Here is a 15900-nt window from a genome sequence, read left to right as displayed (position 1 = left end):
AAGAGATGAAATGGATGTGATTTTTTAGGCAACTTCCTTAACATAGGAGTCAATTTATTTGTTTGACAACATTCCACTCAATTACCTTTGGACTTTAAACCATTTTAAAAGACACACAATTTAGAAGTTATAGTTATATTATGCAAGAGGGGAATAGAAGCAAAGAATCAGCAATATTACACTTTATGTTTTGAAACATTGATTGCATAGGACAGATTTTTATGCATCACCTTCATCTCAAGTTTCAGATATTGGTTCACTATTTAAATTTTTAGTCTATGCTGTCTCCAAAAGTCTTTAATTAGATTAAAACCATTTCTATGAATCAACTTTATATAGACAGTGCGAATAAAACATAGCATTCAATTCATACCAGATTTCCATCATTTCATGTATAATCCTTCTGAACCCCTTCATTAAAATCTCTTTGCTTCCCTGGTTCTTATTTCATTTGTTATGATTCTTGCCAGCATGGAGCATTGCCCCACCAAAAATGTAACGTCTAACAATGGAAAATGTAACCATACTCTGATGTTACCTTATAGTGGCTGAAGTACTCAAGATGAGGGAAGTGTAAAGTGGCGATAAACTGATGAACATATTTACTCTTCATTCCATTTCTGTAAATGTTCTCAGCTATTATTTCACTAAGTAAGTTTTTGCCTGTCCCCGTCCAGCCGTGTAGAGACAAAGTTAAGGGTTTTTTAGGATTTGGATTTCTCATGAAACCATTGACAGCCTTCAAAACAACTTGCTTGGCAATATGTTGTCCAAATAGTTTATCATCCAAGTCCATCTTCAATCCTGGTTATGTAAATAAAAGGTTCATATTATCACACAAATAAAAACAAGAGTTTCACTATTATTCAGACTATCACAAACACTTCTTCCCTCCATTGATTCCATCTACACTTCCAACTATCTCAGAAAAGCAGCCACTATTTCAAATGATACACCCCTTCCAACCACAATCTTTTTTTCAGTCTTTCTGCCAGGAAGAAGCTCACAAGTGTGAGTTTGTACTAAATGCAGGTACAATTTCGTGAAAAAAACCTCACATCAGTAAAATAATGTTGTCTTTACTCTGCTTTAATCTCTTGGTAACTCTGCACTCTAGGATTTTATGGCATGAGTTGGATTATACACAAACTTTCTCATTATACTTAGGTACACGCGAGAGTAAAATTGAGCTTGAAAGTGGCGACAAACTAAAAAGACTGCAGATGTTGGGAAACCAGAGCAACACACAAGATAGAGGGAGAAGCAGGTCAGGCAGCATCCACGGATGCATAGACGGCTGGAACCCTTCAGCAAGACTGATTAAAAAGAGGGCAGAAGCCAGAATAAAAGTGGTGGGAAGTGGGCTGAGGAGGATGAGCTGACAGGCGATTAGTTTAAAACAGGTGAGGGGAAAGGGGGTGAATGTGAAGTGAATAGATGTAGGAGGAAGAGACAGGACTAAGGAAGAAGGATGGAGAAGGCACAAGGCAGGTTGTGTAGGCAAGCAGTGTAGATGTTTCAACACTTTACCTGTGTTGTTGAGTTCCACCCACGGGGCCTCACAACACTCCTGGAATTTGCAGTAGAACGCAGGGAAGTTGCCGAGGAGGCCGGTCAGAGCGGTGGCCACGCCGACCGCAATGCCCATACTGAGGGGCTCCATCGTCGCCGTAAAAGGGGTGGACAAGAGGAGGAGGAGTATGACCCGGGGCACGATCTTCATGTTTCAAACCCAGGCGTCCTTCGTCAAGGCACCACTCAGCCGCCTCACCGGTTGGCGGAAACCCTTCTGTCGTCACATCCGGCCCTCTCACCTCCCCAACCGCGCATCATTCCTGGGAGTCCACTAATAGAAAAGATATTGTAAACCCTCTCTTTATAACATTTATCTGGGGGACAGGAGATATTCATCAAGGAGAGGAAAAACAGAACAAGTAAGTACTTTCAGGATGTTCTTATTTTTAAAACCTGCCATTAGTTTGTAAAGCTTTTTTTTTAAATTTCCAGCCCTTGCAGTGTTCTGCTTTTGTAATAAAATCTCGACTTTATGTTGTGTCTTTATACAGAATCGTATCAGATGTTGTCGGACTCTGGCTTTACCCTACCCTTAATTTAGTCTATGTGTTGTCTGAGCCCAGCGTGCTCGTTGAATGAAGTGATAGGAGAAGGTATTCGGTTCAACAACCAGTTTATTATACAGCACAAGAATAAAGCTTAACAGAGCTCTGGTTCAGTCGTTAGTTCATAGGTCACCTACACAGTGAGCTATTCCCCAAGACTGACCCCTATTGTCCAGTCTGCTCAGTTTATATAGCTACAATTTACCATACAGAACAAAAGTTGGCTTCCTTTGCTAGATTTTTACATAAAGTATATCACCAGCAATTTCCTTATTCTACAGTTTATCTCGGGTGTAAACCTCTTATCTTAAATCTTCCAGATCAGACCATCCTATTGTTTTGACCAGAAATCAATTCCTGCCCCAGATATTTCCAATCATTGGTCTGTTCCTGTCCGGCCAATGTCTTCTGTTCTCCTTAACACCTCCTCATGCCTTAATCTTCCTAGACTGGCTTTCCATTCCCTTTGTTTCTTACAGGATATTCTTTGTTCTGGTCTTCCCTGTGTCTCCTGCACTACTCAACACCTCCTTCAGTTTGAGCATTCCTCCTAAATCGTTTCATCCATTTCCTCTCCCTTGTTTTTTGGGAGCAGACAATTCTGCCCCTACTCTACTCAGCCAACTTTGCTCCATGCTGTGATTGCCACTTAATTACCTTATACTTTTCCCTTGACCATGAAGTAAATATAAAAATTGTTACATAGTCCTCTATTCCGTGATATTTTAGCCCCTAGATTCCAACAGTCCCCCTTTTGGTCTCATGAAAATGAGACCAACCATCTGCTACCTTATTAGACTGAGATCTCAGGAGTTATTGCAAGGACCGGCATCTCCGACCCCTTGGTTTCAGTATACTCTTGGGAGGGCAGTAGGGACAAATACATGCCTTGGGATCTGGTGATGGCTCTCTGTGAAAACGCTCGTTGCACCAGGCACTGGAGGCAGGGAAGGATGCATGGGATCAGGATCAAAGCCAACACCACCACTCCAGCAACTAACACTGCAGTCTGTATCCATCCCCAGCTTCCTGAAAATAAATTTCCTAGCCATGCGCTGCCCAAGGATCGCCAGGTCTGAACCGGGACATGAGCTAATTTGCGAATGCCTGAAGAAATATCCTTTACTGCTTGCCCATTGTCATCGATTTTTAAACAGCAATTAGTGAGATTCAATTTCCCACACACTTCCCCCTCCGTGGCTAACAAATAGTCTAATGCTAAGCGGTTTTGAAACACCGTGGCCCTAATCTGTTGCTGCTCTTCTGCCAACAGATCAAGGCCTGTGGCTGTGTTATTGGTGATAATTTCCAAAATAGCTTGTAAACGAATCAGACGGTTTAACATGTAAATTGGGGTTCGATACCCCCAGGACCCATCCTGGGCCCAGGTGGCAGGTCCGTGATAAGAAATAATCCGCTCTGGAGGCCAGTCCTCTCCCCACTCACCGATCTTTAAATCCCTCTTCTGACGGAGCCCCTGATACATACGCTCAGCTAACTGAAGGGAGTCGTTCTGGGGTAAAAGCACAAATTGTGGTTGAATGATACCTATACAACACGTTCCCCTCCAGTCTGGCTCCAAAAAAGTGTATGCCATATTCCCACAAATCCAATATAGTCCCTCTGGAGCAAATCCGTGTGGAGAGGAATGAGCCCACAATTGTCTGAGTGACATATAATCCCTTATATGGATTATCCCCCGTGCAATTCCATACTACTTTACCACGGGAGTTATCTGTTAAAGGTCTGCAATCTGCTTCATTCTGTGGGGCCAGGAACCATCGTGGTCACTGAGGATACCATTGAGGGAACTTCCCCAAGATTTTAACCCTTGTGCACCTCGAATCCCCTTTATACTGATTGCCTTGCTCCTTCCTGATGCATTCCTCCCCTAATGGGTGATTTGCTAAGTTCCATGTCTGGCGGGGGCGCGTCTCATCTGCCGATCCGTGAAAACCCATTAACTCCCACACCTCCAGGGGCTCCCCGCTCCATGGCCATGACCCATCTCTTGTGGGTCCCCCACATACCCAACAGTTTTTTACCTCCAAGAGTTCTGCCGTAGTTTGGCTAAGGTCTACCCATCTATTGTCGCCTACTCTGTGAGTTGCTGCCTGGCGTTTAGTGTTGCCATAGATATTCCCCTTTTCGCTGTCCCATACGTATGGTTGTTTTCCATTTTGCCACATGGGTTCCCACTGTATCCTCTGAATTGGTATTGAGCCCCCTTTCTCCTTATCTCGGTCTCCCTCCAGGGCACAAAACCATGTTATTCCTTGTGGACAGCGGTCTCGATTTGGCGTGAACGGTAACGATCCCCTATTGAACTTAACATCATACACTTGTCCATTATGAACACACTTACATCCCGTGTGAGTCCCAACACAGTGTTCAGGAAAGTCAGTCCAATCCGCAAAGTACTGTTCTTTTTCGTTATGCGACTCCCAGGCTGAATGCAAACACTTCGTACAGTGGTTTTCCTCCCCAGATCCTTCAAGGGCTCGGAACACCAGCACCCATAATCCCCACATAGTATTCATCCCTTTTGTTTTGACGTTAATATATTGATTATAACGTCAAACACTGATATACAGTCACCGTAGTCCAATAGTCTCTTTAAAAAGGGACACGTTAAATATTCTTAGTCCGTAGTTTCTTCACAGGGTCCCAGTCATCTCCGTTCGAATCTGTTCCAGTGTCCGTGTCGGTGGGTCCGCTGCTCCACTCTGACTCCAATGATACCACGTCTCTCCTTTTCCCTGTAGTCGAACCGCGTGGGACGTTCTCTCCACCACTCTATAGGGTCCTGTCCACCTGGGCTCCGACCACTTTCTCTTGATCACCTTTAGCAGAACCCACTCCGCGACTGATGGTATCGGTGTTTCACCTTTTCTGTCAGTACTGGTGACCTGTTGTGAAAAATCTGACACCAGAGCTGTTAGTTTATCATAATAAAGCTTGCATCTCATTGAACTTACCTCATTCTTCGTGGTCTGAATTCCTGCTCCAGGAACTGGTGCCCCGTTTGTAGTTCATATGGAGTAAATCCTGTCACAGAACTTACCAAACTCCTTATTGACATTAACGCCAAGGGCAACGCATCCACCCAATTTAGTTTGGTCCGTGCCTGTACTTTCCCGATCTTACCTTTTATTGTTTGGTTCATCCTCTCCACTTTCCCTTTGGATTGTGGATGGTACACCGTTCCAAAGGCATGTTTCAACCCCAACATCGCTTCTACCTCCTGTAGATCTTTATTCTTAAAATGACTTCCATTATCTGACCTAATTTTTCTAGGGAATCCGTGTCTCGGAATATACTGGTTGATCAGGAACTTACTTACCGTCTTTGCATCTTCTCTTTTGGCAGGGATTTCCTCCGGCCACCCTGTGAACACATCTACTGCTACTAAGAGGTATCGATAGCCACTTGCCCTCTCAATCATGTCCGTGTAATCAATTACAATTTCCTGCCCTGGTAACTTAGGCAATGGAAACTGTCCTTCATGCGGCTTCACAGTCGCCTTGACATTGAAAGTTATACATACCTCACACTCTCTGATATGGTTCTCCACCATCGCCGGCAGGAAGGGGTGCCACCAATGTATCAAATACCTTATCATCTGCTTCTTTCCACAGTGTGTTAACCCATGCGTCTCCTCTAGGAGGGGTTTCATGAGTCCAGATGGTAAAACTGGCCAACTGTCTGTCGATCTCCACAGTCCTTGATCCTCAGTTGCCCCCCTTTCCTCCCATACCATCCTTTCCTGATGTGATGCCTTTGCTTGTCTTGAATTATTACTTCTACCTCACACGGTGGCAATAAGTCATGTGCCGTTCTGTCTGCCTGTGTCATAATAAACTGAGGGCCGTATCCTGCTGCCCTTTTTGCGGCCATGTCCGCTTCCTGATTTCCCTGAGCTACCATCGTATCTGTTCTATTATGTCCTTTACATTTAATAACTGCTAATGCCCTTGGTTTCAGGAGAGCCTCAGTCAATTTCCTAACATCCTTCTCGTGTTTAATTGGGGTCCTTGCTGCTGTTAAAAACCCACTTCTAATCCATTGACTAAGCTCAACCTGTATTGTCCCTACCACATATGCCGAATCTGTATATATATTGACCTCCTTTCCTTCTGCCCATTCTAATGCTGCTATCATTCCCTGTAGTTCTGCGAGTTGTGCTGACTCCTTTCCTCTCACTGCCCCTGTAATGATTTCTTCAAATCCTCCTGTAGTTTTTTGTACCACTGCATAGGCGGCTTTCAATCCATCCGTGGGGTGTCTGTAACAACAACCATCTGTAAATAAGGTCTCATCTGGTTCTCTCAAGGGTGTAGCCTGTAAGTCAGGTCTTATTTTAATATCCTTTACTACCCTCTTTTCACAACAGTGTGGTACTCCCTCTCCCATATTGTCTGCCATGTTAATGCCTTCATGGGTAAATGTAACATTTGGAGCATTCAGGATCTTTTCTAGTCTCGTCTGCCTTAGCGAAGTCATTGTAAATGCTGTCGAGCTCACAAATGCTACAATACTATGTGTTGTTAATACCATCAGGCCATGTCCCATCACTATGTGTGCCACCTTTTGTAGAATCTTTGCTACCCCTGCTGCATGTCTCGTGCATGGTGGGTGTCTATCTTCCCAGCTGTTCCTTCAAAACCTGATTAAAAATCCCTGGAGATAAGATAAAGCTCTGCGGAAGTCTAGTGTGAGAGATGAGGAAACTTGACATAAAATATGAAAGATGGGGAAACTAGTGCAGACATAGAAATTAGAATGCAGGAAGCAGAGTCAGCCTATGTAAGATAAGAATCTCCTAGCCTTTTCCACAGGATCAGTGAGCCCACCGTATGAATAAGATAAGGAGAGGTTAAGGAATAATAGAATGTAGGAAGTTGAGATAGTCTGGATGAGATAAGGGTCTCCTAGCCCTAGACAGAAGTACCAAGTTCTACATATATAATTAGTAAGCCTTACACAGATTTATCAAGTTATGTATATTAAATTAGTAAACCCTAGACAGGATTAGCGAACTCTGCATATGAAGAGACTGTAGCTCTGAGAGTCGGAAAGGTGTGAATGGGGACAAGGGCAAGGTTGTGAATAAGGACAATGAGGATAATGACATGAGAAGACACCGACAGGATATCCCTTGGTCCTCCAAGTGCACAGAAACAGCACGTAGGCAGGCAGGATTACCTAATGCCAAACCTCTCCAGGAGGCAGAAGAATGTAAGGGGGAGGGTATTCCTATACTGAAATGAACTGTATAAAAGTTGGGTGAGCCCCAGTGTATGTGTATTCCCATGGTAAGGGGAAGCACCCATCTTTGCATTGTTGTTTAATAAATGTTCTTTGTTCTCAACTTTTGTCTCGAGCAATTTCTGTGAAGGTACATCTATTTCTAACACTAGTATAACGTAATTTTCTACCTCTATACGTGAAAGAAAACACATCTCTTAATTGTTCTGCCAGCGGCAAACAAAAGAAAGCATTCGCTAAATCTATGCAAGACAACCACTTGTGGTCAGGGGTTAAAGCAGTCATGGCAGTATATGGGTTCAGTACTGGAACTGATGCGTCTTAAATCATGGGCCATCTGATATTTGCCCGTCTCCTGTTTCGGAACAGGTAAGATGGGTGTATTCCAACTTGAGCATGAATGCTCCAAAACCCCTGAATCCATTAAGCCCTCAATGGCCCTTGCCAGACCCACCTCAGCTTCTGGTTTGTGGGGATACTGTGTCTGCCAAATTGGAGTATAATCTGACAGTTCGAAGGTTATGGGGTCAGCCTGCTGACAAAAACCCACATCTGCTGATCCCACTGACCACAGGTTCTCAGGGAGAGAATCTAGCATAGGGGCCGAGTCGGGGTGATCCATCTTCTCTCTACCATGAAAGCGTTCAATCTGTCTATGCTCAAGGAGGACTTGATCATTTGTCGGGTACAAAATCCTGTACGCCTGACCAGATGAGGAGAACTGCACTGTCGGTATTTGGGTATCAGACCAATCCCTTAAGGACATCAAGTTCCGACACATCGGTCCCAAATCTTTTGCCTGGTGAGTAGTGCCAATTGCAAGGGTGACGTGTGGAACGGCCTCACCTGCCATCACATACCACTCCAGCTGTTCAGATGTCAATGCTACCGTAGCTGCCACTCCCTCCTTTCCTACCACTATGTAGTCCGAATTAATCTCCCATTGTATGCCCTCTACCTCTTCATAAAAGGCATGCTGATAAATTTCATTCCCATCTCTATCGTAAAAGAGGGTCACATGGAGGGGGTCCGAGGGAGGGGTATACGGGTGTAACGTCTGGATCCACGGCTTCCATTGATTATAAAGCTTTAGCAGCCCTCCCTTCTGTGGGTCCTCCAGTTCCAACAGCCCCCAGTAAATGTCAGCCCATAGTCCCTCAGACGCGGATCCTCCAGCAGCTGCCAACAACATCTGAGAACCGGAATGAAGTGTAGTTAATGAACAGTTCATAGAATATCCATTTGGAAAGGTGATCTCTATTCCGATTGGTCCGCAAAGGATCGATGCTCCGCACCTGACCAGCAGGTCTCTGCCCAAAAGATTAGTAGGGCACCTGGCTGACAAAATGTATTGATGTGTGAAAGTCTGTCCTGCCACAGAAGTGACTAGCAGTGTAGAAAATGGCAGATTTTCTGGTGTACCCGAGAACCCTATCAGCTGGATGATGGTGTTTTAGCTTGAAACTCAGCGCCAATGAGTGTTGAAAATCTGGCTCCTGTATCCACTAAAAAGGATACTTCCATGTCCATTACTTTAATCTGCAGGAAGGGGTCTGCCAACCTAACCTGCTCTTGGGTGCTCGGGCCCTGTCACTGCTGGTAATATGGCTCCTCCTCCGTCAGCGATGGGAATTGTCCCTTTGGAGCGAGAGCCGCATGGGGTGCCTGATGTCTCGGGGGTGGCACTGACGATCTCTGGGGCTGGACCCAAGGCTCATATTGTGGTGGTCCATATCCCCTTCCCCCAGTGTCCTGAGGACCCCAAACTAGGGGGCAATCTCTCTTCCACTGTCCTGGTTGACCACATCTGAAACATACGGCTGGCGGCATTCATGGAACACCCCGACCTCTCCCTCTTTCTCGGACTCCCCCCATTGGACCTCCAGTTCTGCCCCCATAGGTGGGACCCGGTGCCCAATTTGGGGCCGGGGTCCAATTCGTATTATTCCCTTGTGGTGGCTGCGGTGGCTGCTGAATCATCTGGTTCGCACCCTTTGAAGAATTCTTTTTTGCCTCGTTTACCTTTTTCCTAGCTTCTTCCAATTGAAGCTTAAGGAGTTGCACTTGTGCCGGCTCCGTACTTTGTTTGTCCTCCTTTTGCTTAGCCCTGTAACACTTCATGTGATGGGTCAAATGTCTTTCCCATTGCTCATTCGAGCAACCAGGAATGTCAGGGTTATTCTCTAACGCCTCCCTAACTACAGCTGTCAGCCCGCTCGTTACTGCAGACCTAAAGAGTGTAGTCTGTAAGGGATCGGTGGCTGGGTGTACTCCTGCTTTATCCGTCCAACTCTCCTTACACTGACTCAAAAAGGTCGAGATCTCCTCATCCTCCTTTATGGAAAAGGTCAGGGACTGCATGACACTGGGGGGAACGGGAAACTTATCCCGCATTGCCCCTCCTATTGCCGTAGCATGTTTGGCAAATGGCTCAGCATCGGGGCACCTAGTGATTCCTGCGACCATTTCTACCTGCTGTATCTCCCACAGCCCAAGCTGTTTCCCTAATAATGGTCTCCAATCCCCTATGGCTATCTTGTGTCCCATCGTATATTGGCAGAACTTTCCCATCCATGCTCCACCTCCCTCAGTCGGAGGTGGCATTTTGTCCAAAATACAATTCATGTCGGTGAATGAGAAGGGTTGATACCTTTCCCCAATTTGCGGACCCTTATAAATTAACAGCATCTGTCTATACCTTTCTGGAAGCCGTACTTCCTCCCTGTCTCGCAATGCGTATCCCAAAGGGGAGCGAGAGTTTTCCTGACCCTGTCTTCTATGTGTGACCATTCTTCCCCTGATCGTGACTGGCTGTTCCTCATCCTCACTCTCCACACTCACACTAGCTATCTCATTTTCCTCGTCCTGTCCTCTCTTTCCGCTCCCATCTGACACTCACTGGATTACTTCCCCTCCTATTCTCCTCTTCTTGTCCCTGTTCTCTCTCATCTGTTTTTCCCAGGCACCTACTAGTTTCCCTAACTGCACATATATCTTTCTGTATTTCGTTCATCAATTCCTTTGTTTCCTCCTCTCTCTCCTGCACAATGCTCTTAAGTCTCTCCTTCGCCTCCTGGAGTTCTGGACCTGCTAACTCAGTGACATTCACTATTCCCTCACTTATCTGCATCGTTGGCATCTGGGGAATCGGATAAGGTGGTGGCAATGTCTCTGGTAACTTTGGATATAGCGGGGCTGACGGCTTAGCCTCCCCCGTCATCTCCTCCCCCGTTTTCTCCTTTGTGATAGGGGATGCCTTTTTAGTAGCATGCTGAAGGTTCGCTTCAACAGCCATGCAAGCCAATGTCATATTATGTAAATCTGCCCTTCTCTGCTCCTTCGCTTCCTTCTGCTGTTTAAGCCTTCTTCTATTCCAGATAGATCCTTGTCCCTTTGCCTCATGTTCCTGTACCTCCTTTGCCGCTTCCCTCTCGGCTTCTCCCAAGTACATTACAAGCCGAATCTTTTCAAACCCTAGCGGTACCTTCCCCTGACTCTGCAGCTCTTTCCATATCTGTTCGTACCGTTTCATAGCTTGTACCTCCTCTCCCTTCGGTAATCCTCCCAGTAATTGATTCCTTGTTCTTTCCCACTGTCGGTTTACAGATGGGGGAAACCATCTGTCTTCCCCGAACTTTTGCCATACATCCCCACTTACTCCTTCCATCTTACGTTCCGATTTTTAACCCTTCCGACTTCGTACTTCAATGGGTCTCTCCCCTGGTAGGATTTTGCCACCCTGCAATCGACTTCGACCCTTCACACGTTATTATAAACACCCACGGCACACTGTACACAATACTTAACCAATAACTATTACCCAAGATATACAATCCTTAAACAAATACTTATTATACACTACTATGATACACGATCCTTAAACAAATACTTATTATACACTACTATGATACACGATCCTTAAACAAATACTTATTATACACTAGTATGATACACGATCCTTAAACAAATACTTATTATACACTGCTATGATACACGATCCTTAAACAAATACTTATTATACACTGCTATGATACACGATTCTTAAACAAATACTTATTATACACTGCTATGATACACGATCCTTAAACAAATACTTATTATACACTACTATGATACACGATCCTTAAACAAATACTTATTATACACTACTATGATACACGATCCTTAAACAAATACTTATTATACACTACTATGATACACGATCCTTAAACAAATACTTATACACTACTATGATACACGATCCTTAAACAAATACTTATTATACATGATCCTTAAACAAATACTTATTATACATGATCCTTAAACAAATACTTATTATACACTACTATGATACACGATCCTTAAACAAATACTTATTATACACTACTATGATACACGATCCTTAAACAAATACTTATACACTACTATGATACACGATCCTTAAACAAATACTTATTATACACGATCCTTAAACAAATACTTATTATACACTAGTATGATACACGATCCTTAAACAAATACTTATTATACACTAGTATGATACACGATCCTTAAACAAATACTTATTATACACTACTATAATACACGATCCTTAAACAAATACTTATTATACACTACTATAATACACGATCCTTAAACAAATACTTATTATACACTACTAAACCAAATAACTATAACGCAATGTACCTTATTCTATTTGGCCAAGTGTCTACACTAATATCTCGAGATCTCTGCTATACAGGGGACTCTAACCTCTGTTTCTACAGGGGACTCTAACCCCTGTTACATACAGGGGACTCTAACCCCCGTTACATACAGGGGACTCTAACCCCCGTTACATACAGGGGACTCTAACCCCCGTTACATACAGGGGACTCTAACCCCCGTTACATACAGGGGACTCTAACCCCCGTTACATACAGGGGACTCTAACCCCCGTTACATACAGGGGACTCTAACCCCCGTTACATACAGGGGACTCTAACCCCCGTTACATACAGGGGACTCTAACCCCCGTTACATACAGGGGACTCTAACCCCCGTTCCTTACAGGGGACTCTAACCCCCGTTCCTTACAGGGGACTCTAACCCCCGTTCCTTACAGGGGACTCTAACCCCCGTTCCTTACAGGGGACTCTAACCCCCGTTCCTTACAGGGGACTCTAACCCCCGTTCCTTACAGGGGACTCTAACCCCCGTTCCTTACAGGGGACTCTAACCCCCGTTCCTTACAGGGGACTCTAACCCCCGTTCCTTACAGGGGACTCTAACCCCCGTTCCTTACAGGGGACTCTAACCCCCGTTCCTTACAGGGGACTCTAACCCCCGTTCCTTACAGGGGACTCTAACCCCCGTTCCTTACAGGGGACTCTAACCCCCGTTCCTTACAGGGGACTCTAACCCCGATTACCTACAGGGGCCTCTAACCCCTGAAGCTTTATTCCTTGGCTTCTACTAGGACTTTTGCAGAGTAGTGACAACACACAATTTTATCGTTGCCAATAGCAGAACTTTGTTTAAACAGGCATCTGCAAACCTTCTTTTGTTGAGTTGCCCCTTGTTGTTATCACCACACCACAATCGACCGTTGTGCCGTCTTTTTCTCTTCCGTCACTTCTCCATCTTCATCACGTCGGGGTCACCAAATTGTCGGACTCTGGCTTTACCTTACCCTTAATTTAGTCTATGTGTTGTCTGAGTCCAACGTGTTCGTTGAATGAAGTGATAGGAGAAGGTATTTGGTTCAACAATCAGTTTATTATACAGCACAAGAATAAAACTTAACAGAGATCTGGGTCAGTCGTTAGTTCATAGGTCACCTGCACAGTGAGCTATTCCCCAAGACTGACCCCTATTGTCCAGTCTGCTCAGTTTATATAGCTACAATTTACCATACAGAACAAAAGTTGGCTTCCTTTGCTAGATTTTTACATAAAGTATATCACCAGCAATTTCCTTATTCTCCAGTTTATCTCGGGTGTAATCCTCTTATCTTAAATCTTCCAGATCAGACCATCCTATTGTTTTGACCAGAAATCAATTCCTGCCCCAGATATTTCCAATCATCGTTCTGTTCCTGTAATGTCTTCTGTTCTCCTTAACACCTCCTCATGCCTTAATCTTCTTCCTAGACTGGCTTTCCATTCCCTTTGTTTCTTACAGGATATTCTTTGTTCTGGTCAGCCCTGTGTCTCCTGCGCTACTCAACACCTCCTTCAGTTTCAGCATTCCTCCTAAATCGTTTCATCCATTTCCTCTCCCTTGTTTTTTGGGAGCAGACAATTCTGTCCCTACTCTACTCAGCCAACTTTGCTCCATGCTGTGATTGCCACTTAATTACCTTATACTTTTCCCTCGACCATGAAGTAAATATCAAAATTGTTACATAGTCCTCTATTCCGTGATATTTTAGCCCCTAGATTCCAACAATGTACACAGTAAAAATCGCTCAACAGGTGTATACAGATTCAGGCTTCAGATTTATAGACACACAACAAACATGATAGGATGGAGCGGAGACAACGCTGGTGGAAGCGTTCTAGGAGCCGTAGGTGATGCCGGTAGAGGACCCATGATTCGGAGCCGAACAGGAGTGTGGGTATGACAACGGCTCTGTATACGCTAATCTTTGTGAGGTTTTTCAGTTGGTTGTTTTTCCAGACTCTTTTGTGTAGTCTTCCAAAGGCGCTATTTGCCTTGGCGAGTCTGTTGTCTATCTCGTTGTCGATCCTTGCATCCGATGAAATGGTGCAGCCGAGATAGGTAAACTGGTTGACTGTTTTGAGTTTTGTGTGCCCGATGGAGATGTGGGGGGGGGGGGGCTGGCTGATGGAGGACCTCAGTTTTCTTCAGGCTGACTTCCAGGCCAAACATTTTGGCAGTTTCCGCAAAACAGGACGTCAAGCGCTGAAGAGCTGGCTCTGAATGGGCAACTAAAGCGGCATCGTCTGCAAAGAATAGTTCACGGACAAGTTGCTCTTGTGTCTTGGTGTGAGCTTGCATGCGCCTCAGATTGAAGAGACTGCCATCCGTGCGGTATCGGATGTAAACAGCGTCTTCATTGTTGAGGTCTTTCATGGCTTGGTTCAGCATCATGCTGAAGAAGATTGAAAAGAGGGTTGGTGCAAGAACGCAGCCTTGCTTCACACCATTGTTAATGGAGAAGTGTTCAGAGAGCTCATTGCTATATCTGACCCGACCTTGTTGGTTTTCGTGCAGTTGGATAACCATGTTGAGGAACTTTGGGGGGCATCTGAGGCGCTCTAGTATTTGCCAAAGCCCTTTCCTGCTCACTGTGTCGAAGGCTTTGGTGAGGTCAACAAAGGTGATGTAGAGTCCTTTGTTTTGTTCTCTGCACTTTTCTTGGAGCTGTCTGAGGGCAAAGACCATGTCAGTAGTTCCTCTGTTTGCGCGAAAGCCGCACTGTGATTCTGGGAGAACATTCTCGGTGACACTAGGTATTATTCTATTTAGGAAAATCCTAGCGAAGATTTTGCCTGCAATGGAGAGTAGCGTGATTCCCCTGTAGTTTGAGCAGTCTGATTTCTCGCCTTTGTTTTTGTACAGGGTGATGATGATGGCATCACGAACATCAAAGTACTCGAGATGGCAGGGGCCGACAGCATCGAATCCATGCTGCTGAAGATCCAACTGCGCTGGGTAGGTCACGTCTCCAGAATGGAGGACCATCGCCTTCCCAAGATCGTGTTATATGGCGAGCTCTCCACTGTCCACCGTGACAGAGGTGCACCAAAGAAGAGGTACAAGGACTGCCTAAAGAAATCTCTTGGTGCCTGCCACATTGACCTCCGCCAGTGGGCTGATATCGCCTCAAACCATGCATCTTGGCGCTTCACCGTTCGGCGGGCAGCAACCTCCTTTGTAGAAGACCGCAGAGCCCACCTCACTGACCAAAGTCAAAGGAGGAAAAACCCAACACCCAACCCCAACCAACCAATTTTCCCCTGCAACCGTGTCTGCCTGTCCCGCATCGGACTTGTCAGCCACAAACGAGCCTGCAGCTGACGTGGACATTTACCCCTCCATAAATCTTCGTCTGCGAAGCCAAGCCAAAGAAGAAGAAAGAAAGAACACACATGATATCACATACAACCCTGAGATTCTTTTATCCTGCGGGCATGGCAGAATTTGTCATCAATTGGTAGTATACACAGAGTAAAACATGTAAACAAATGAAAGAACTAAACAGATAACGAATGTAAACAAACTGTTCAATGCAGAGTGAACAAAAGAAAATCAATAAAGTGCATAAGTAAGGGTCCTTGAATGAATTTGTTGTTGAGGAGTCTGATGGTGGAGGGGTAGCAGCTGTTCCTGAACTTGGTGGTGCGAGTCTTGTGGTACCTATACCTCTTTCCTGATGGCAGCAGCAAGAGCAGAGTGTGCGCTGGGTGGTCTGGGTCTTTGATGATTACTGCTGCCCTCTGACGGCAGTGTTCTCTACAGATGAACTCAATAGTGGGGAGAGTTTTTCCTGTGATGTCCTGGGCTGTGTCCACTACCTTTTGGAGGG

At 45.1% G+C, this 15900-nt stretch overlaps 1 protein-coding gene and 1 long non-coding RNA gene across 5 annotated transcripts in view; one reads left to right on the top strand and one right to left on the bottom strand.

Moving 5' to 3' along the window:
• Positions 1-1803, bottom strand: part of LOC138736151 (torsin-1A-like) — a 65194-nt gene extending 63391 nt beyond the window's left edge. For 3 of the 4 annotated variants that reach the window (XR_011340114.1, XM_069885160.1, XM_069885170.1), the window contains exons 1-2: positions 1531-1803; positions 539-804 (exon numbers count right to left, since the gene is read on the bottom strand). Coding sequence is in view for 3 of the 4 variants with exons in the window: in XM_069885160.1 (XP_069741261.1) it covers positions 539-804; positions 1531-1723 (459 nt within the window). In the remaining variant the exon portion in view is untranslated. The remainder of the gene's footprint in view (positions 1-538; positions 805-1530) is intronic. The other variant, XM_069885149.1, reaches the window with a different exon arrangement.
• LOC138736162 (uncharacterized) lies at positions 1721-15643 on the top strand. The gene is made up of 2 exons (XR_011340122.1): positions 1721-1934; positions 14934-15643. It is a non-coding gene; the product is annotated as an uncharacterized lncRNA (long non-coding RNA).
• Positions 15644-15900: the final 257 nt, after the last annotated feature.

The sequence above is a fragment of the Narcine bancroftii genome, chromosome 1 (assembly GCF_036971445.1).
Source record: "Narcine bancroftii isolate sNarBan1 chromosome 1, sNarBan1.hap1, whole genome shotgun sequence".
Lineage (NCBI taxonomy): Eukaryota > Metazoa > Chordata > Chondrichthyes > Torpediniformes > Narcinidae > Narcine > Narcine bancroftii.
The sequence above is the reverse complement of the archived record's forward strand: the minus strand, read 5'-3'. Positions and strand labels throughout refer to the sequence as shown.